The sequence below is a fragment of the Palaemon carinicauda genome, chromosome 23 (assembly GCF_036898095.1).
Source record: "Palaemon carinicauda isolate YSFRI2023 chromosome 23, ASM3689809v2, whole genome shotgun sequence".
NCBI lineage: Eukaryota > Metazoa > Arthropoda > Malacostraca > Decapoda > Palaemonidae > Palaemon > Palaemon carinicauda.
The window spans coordinates 77601872-77607871 of NC_090747.1; the positions used below are offsets into that span (position 1 = coordinate 77601872).

The window sequence follows — 6000 nt, forward strand, 5'->3', positions numbered from 1 at the left end:
AGCTTAGAGGATCTTGGTCAGAAAAGAGAAAGCAGAGATATTCATATTCCCTACTCTGATATAGTTGTTCTGATCAAAGAGAGTCCATAGGTCTTCCTTATACTCATAAGTTTGTGCTTTGTATGTTGATGCACAGACCATAGAGTAGGGAAGACGATATTTCTTTGGTATTTTCTTGTCATATTGGATTCCCTATATTTCACGGGGAAAGCTCTTGGATACTACACTGCACATTAAAACCAAAAATGGTAGAAATTGAGTATTCAACGTATTACTTTTGCCTTTTCAGGGGTAGCTCATATTTTGATTGAGGCTGGTGTTGAAGATCCTGCTGTAATTCAAGCAGCCTTACTCCATGATACGGTGGAAGATACTGATACTACAAATGAGGAGCTAAAGGAATTATTTGGATCAAAAGTTGCAGGAATAGTGGCAGAGGTATGTATCACATCACAAACAAGTTTGTAGCAATTTTATACTTATAGATTTTAAAGTACGTAACTATTTTTACCTAGATATCTTGACAAAGTCTTTTTCAAAAAGATATGCATAGAAATTTTGATAAATTTTACCAATACCATATAACATATTATTTCTATGAACCTCCCCTGATGTTCATATTGCTTCTTCGTCAGAAGCTTGATTTATTGACATTTACCCCTATAATTAAAAAATAAATCACATTTTCTTTCCTTTCAAAAGATGCATGAGTCACTATCACTTAATGGCTAAAAGTGAAGTTTTAGGGCCTTGTTTATTTCAGTATCTCGGTTGTCATCGGTACAACTTGACATACCCCTCTTCCAGATTATTGTCAAGTTTTATTGTGCAAGTGTCTTCCTTTGGATGTATTAGTAATTACTGCGCACGGATAGTATAGATAGTATAGTGATTTAATTTACTGATGTGAGGAGTTTGATTGCCTCATAGGGAAAGTTTGAGTGGTAATGAACTTACTTTAAATGCAGGGGGAAATCCAGAAAAGGCCAGGCTATTTATTTATATATAGAGAGGGATGATGACAATATGAAATGCCAGCACCGTTTTACAAGGCACACTTACCCTGCCAAGTTTTGATAGTGATGGGCGTCAAAATTCATAAGTTACAGTATATAGCTTCCTCTGTTTAATCTCAGGCAGCATTGAATCTTCAGTTTTAATTGGTAATTCTGATTTTACCTGGCTAATTGCTCCCTAATCTGACTGCTTACTCAGATGTAGGGTTATAGTGTTCCATTCAGTGAGTTCTGAAGGTTTCTTGCTCATTACAGAGCTTAGATCCTCTCGCATAGCATAGACTTCTTTGATTACTTTGGATTCTGTTTCTGCTAAACTCTTGCATTCCTGTATTCCTAGTTACCATTTTAGACTACAATGTACGGCAGAAGACAGATATGGTAGTCTATTTCCATATATCTCTCCACTCACTAAAGTAAGTGCTCTTAAGCAACCTTGTTTTTTGTATATAGATAGATTTCATATTGTGTGATTCTCCTAGCCCTTTAATGTTATTTGTGACGTTCATTTAAAGCAGATCAATTTCTTCACATTTCGGAAAAAGTGTGCTACCTACGCTTGCTTGCTAAGTCACTTGCTCATCATGTGTTAACATTAAGCTGGGTAACGGTACACACTAATACCGTTTTACCAAAATGGGTCTTGCTAGGAACCTACTAAGAAATTGTTGTAGTATTTTTATTTGGAGAAAGAAATATAGACGAAAAAAAAGTCATATATGGAGAAAAAGGAAGCAATGTATATAACTAAAATACATTGCAAGCTCACTAGAAGTGCTGCTGCAAAGGCTTTGCCTTGACCTTGAAAGCCCTTAAAATGTACCTCAACAAATAAGCAGCAGCACCCATACCAGTTATGAATAAATGGGTAAGAGGTCCTTATGTTTCAATTCTACATTCTTTATAGGAAGATGAGGAAGCACAAAGCACTGAGCAAAATCCAAAATGTGTTCAAGTACAGTACCTGTATATCACTTTTAAACCTTACGTTCCTAATTAAAAACTCCCTAATACGCTGATACTGTTTTCCTCAAGCATTCACAAGGCTATGTACACTTCTCATTTTTACCTTTTTGTTGTGTATAGACACACTAATTTGTTATCTCGGTCACAAAGAAGGATGTAATTTTAGTCTCATTTAATCATTAATCCTTCATTACCTAAAAGAGGTTTTGATTTGTACTAATCAGTTACTGTACTTAATCTCGTTCTTGTGTCAATTTGATTTTATCCTTTGAGCCCAATATTACTACTAATAAACAAAAATCTTTAAATGTACAAAGAATTTTAAATAATTCCATTCGAGAAATAGAAGTTTGAACTGTGTTTGTTGGTTTCAGTCTTAGCAGAAAAAAAAAACTTGAGCAATAATGTTTATAAGAATCAAAGATGGAAGCAAAATCAAGAAATATATTTCACATTTGTGGACACTCAAATCCAATTCCAAGATAAGGTAAAATTTTTGGGACTAAAATTCAGTACTCCCTTGAAATGGAAAGCACACGTATATTACATCAAATCTAATTGCATTAATGCTTTGATCCTTATGGAAAGTTATTTTTTCTTTAGTTTTTGGTGATCAATCTATTCTGAAGAAGTGTTTTGTTACTGCATTCTACTAGTTTCAAGTATTGTTCTCCTGTCTGGTCTTCAGCTGCCAAATCTCATTTTATTCATGATCTACATATTAATCTCTGGCACCATCGTTCAGTTAGTTCTTTATGCATATAGCAAAAGATTTTTCATAATTCTGACCATCTTTTACATTCAGATCTTCCTGGACAGTTCCAACCTGTTCGTAATACAAGGTATGTAGTTAATTCTGATAGGCATGCCTTCATCATAAGACTCGATACTACACAGTATTTTAGAAGTTTTATTCCAGCTGTGACCAAGTTGTGTACCATAGCCTTCCACTGTCTTTGATTAGAGTTCTCTTGCTTGGAGGTACACTTGGCCATGCTGTTCTATCTTATTTCTCTTCCTCTGGGTTTTTTTTTTTTTTTTTTATAGTTTATATATGAAGGATCTTATTTAATGTTGTTACTGTTCTTGGAATATTTTGATTGTTTATTCTTCTCTTGTAGTTTATTTATTTCCTTGTTTCTTTTCTCATTGGGCTATTTTACCCTGTTGGAGCCCTTGGGCTTATAGCATCTTGCTTTTCCAACTAGGGTTATAGCCTAGCTTATAATATGATAATAATCAGGTAGTTGAATCGGTGGGACTTCAAAAGTTCAGATTTGCAGCTAATGTTATAATATTGAACAGGCTGACAAAAATCTCTTTTATAGTTTATTTATGAAAGATCTATTTTAGTGATGTTACTGTTCTTAAAATATTTTATTTTATTTGTTCGTTACTTCTGTTGTACTTTATGTATTTCCTTATTTCCTTATCTCACTGGGCTATTTTCCTCTGTTGGAGCTCTTGGGCTTATAGCATCATGCTTTTCCAACTAGAGTTGTGGCTTAACTAGGAATAGTGATAATAATACCTTAACAACTTGAGATTTGCAGATGCCATAGTTCAATTTAGTGAACCATCTAAAGGAATTGCAAAAGATGATGGAGGATTATGATAAAGCAGAAATGTAGGACTGAAAATGAGTATGAGTAATGTTCAATGAGTATGCAGAGACAACGTATAGGGTTACGTATAAACCTCCAGAGATTGTTAAAGATTATACGTACTTAGCGCAGACAGTAAGTATTTCCCTGGAACACGAGACCAAAATTAAAAGAAGGATAAGTTTGGGATGGGGAGTTTATGGTAAACAAAATTAATTTATGAGAATGAGAATGTAACTTTTTCTTAAAAGAAAAGTATGCAATCAAATGGTTCTACCAGTATTAACTTTGGCATCAGAAACTAGGAGCCTCAATAAATCCTGTGAACATGAGCTAGTTATAACAAAGAGCAATTGAAAAAATAGTGACGGGAATAACGCTTATGTATGAAAAAGAATTGGACATGGGCAGGACATTTAATGATAATGATAGATAATAGATGGGTCCCTAGTGATTGCAAAAGAAGCAGGGGAAGGAAGAGGAGATGATGGATTGATGAGCGAAGAACATTTGCTGGTATAGACTGGCATAGAAAAACCTTAAACAAATATGAGTGGAAGGACAAGTCTGAGGCCTTTGTTTTGCAGTGTACTAGCTATGGCTAATGATGATGATATATAAATTTATATATATTGAAATATTGAACATTTATTATTAAAAGCTAAATAATGCAATTTTGTGATGTGGAATTTTATAAAATTCAACGTAATCACAGTAGGGGAACTCAGTCTTGCTATCTCGGTTTATCCCTGTACATATAGATACTTTTTATAAAGGAGCACATTATGGTAGTTTAACAAACCATAATATTTTATTTATTTCAAGATTTGCCCAAGTTTCTTTAATTTTGTCTCCACTTTGAAACTCCCATTACTAACAAGTAATACAGGTTCATCTTACTAGGTAACAGATGATAAATCTCTTGACAAGCAAGAGCGTAAGAGACTGCAGATAGTTCATGCAGCTTCATCCTCAACAGAGGCAAAGCTCGTCAAACTTGCCGACAAACTATACAATCTCCGCGACTTAGATCGTGTAACACCTGAAGGTTGGAGTGAGGAACGAGTGGAAGAATATTTCGCTTGGGCTGCAAAAGTGATAGCAGGATGTAGGGGCACTAATGCTTTGATTGAGTCAGAACTAGACAAATTGTTTAAGAAAAGAAAAGTTATTGTGTAGTGAGAATTTCTATCACTAATCTTTGTGGATAATAGTGCGAAAGTTGTGCATTTTCTAATACCCTGTAATGGATTTATGTGTTTGAATTTGTAATATGATAATTATAGTGCTGTAAAGGTTGTATTGTTTTATTACTTGTGACCACAAAATTAAAGTATTATTCAAAGTAAAGCCTCATGTGGTGTGTATGAATTTGATATGTATAATATTAGCCTCTGAAATATATTTTTCACTGCATAAATATTGATGGTAATAATTTTTCATGAAATATTTAGATAAAATAATTATGGCTATTGTAATTTGACTGCAGGATTTAGCAAACATATTTTCTGGTATTTCAAGTACAGTAAAGGAAAAATATATATCTGGTTGTGAAAATCAACAGATATGATGCCTAGACCCAATCCCTCACAGTCCAGGGAGCATGCTTTTGAGTTCTTCCTAGATAGCTATAAGCCTTGCCTTTATGAACAGAAATCCACTTTTGTATCATTATACATTCTATTCTAGAACAAAAAATATTTTGATCATCATTATTGTCATTATTTCTAAGAAATATTGGAATGATTAACACTAACAGAAACATAGTTTTCTTTTAAGTTGCCAATATCAAAGTGCATGGTTCAGCCATAATTCAGTACCTTAGCTTTGTGACTCAATAGCTCAATTTAGCTAATAAGTTATAAGCATTGTTCATGTCAATTACTTAATCTTGAAAAGAAAAAATTAGTTTATAATTTGATTGTAACTTATTTTCATTTTAAAGACGACATAAACCTTTAAACTAAATTTTAGGCAAAATAAAGAGTAATTCTCTAATTTGGGTAAAAAAGTTCCCCATAATCATCGTCGTCGGCGCCCACTCGTGTCCGAGTATTGGGCTCTGTCGTTAGCCATCAGCCTCCTATCTGTGGGGTGGGTGCTTATGTCTGATGTGGCTGTTAAGTCCTAGTCTGTGGTGGAAGAGTCGCGGACAGTGTTCACAAGGGAGGGTAGGTGGTGGGCGGGGCTGTTCTAATCGTTCTCTCCTTCTTCTCCTCCTAGCCTCCTCATTTTGTCTCCTCCTCTCCTCGAAGTCCACGGTGCCATGGTGTACTGTACTCCTCCAGGTTTTCTTGTCCCTGGCTGTTTCTTCCCATGAGGAAGGATCGATGTCAGTTAGAGCCAGGGTGCGCTTTAGTTGATCTTTATAGCGCATTTTCGGGGCTCTTCATGGTCTGGTGCCCTGGGTCAGT

The 6000-nt window shown here is 34.8% G+C and overlaps 1 protein-coding gene across 1 annotated transcript in view; it reads left to right on the forward strand.

Annotated features, from left to right (window-relative positions):
- Mesh1 (Metazoan SpoT homolog-1) overlaps positions 1 to 5006 on the forward strand; it is a 48369-nt gene extending 43363 nt beyond the window's left edge. Inside the window, exons 4-5 of the mRNA XM_068347083.1 lie at positions 290 to 438; positions 4490 to 5006. Of these exons, the coding sequence (XP_068203184.1) occupies positions 290 to 438; positions 4490 to 4765 (425 nt within the window). The 3' untranslated portion in view covers positions 4766 to 5006. The remainder of the gene's footprint in view (positions 1 to 289; positions 439 to 4489) is intronic.
- The last annotated feature ends 994 nt before the right edge of the window (positions 5007 to 6000 follow it).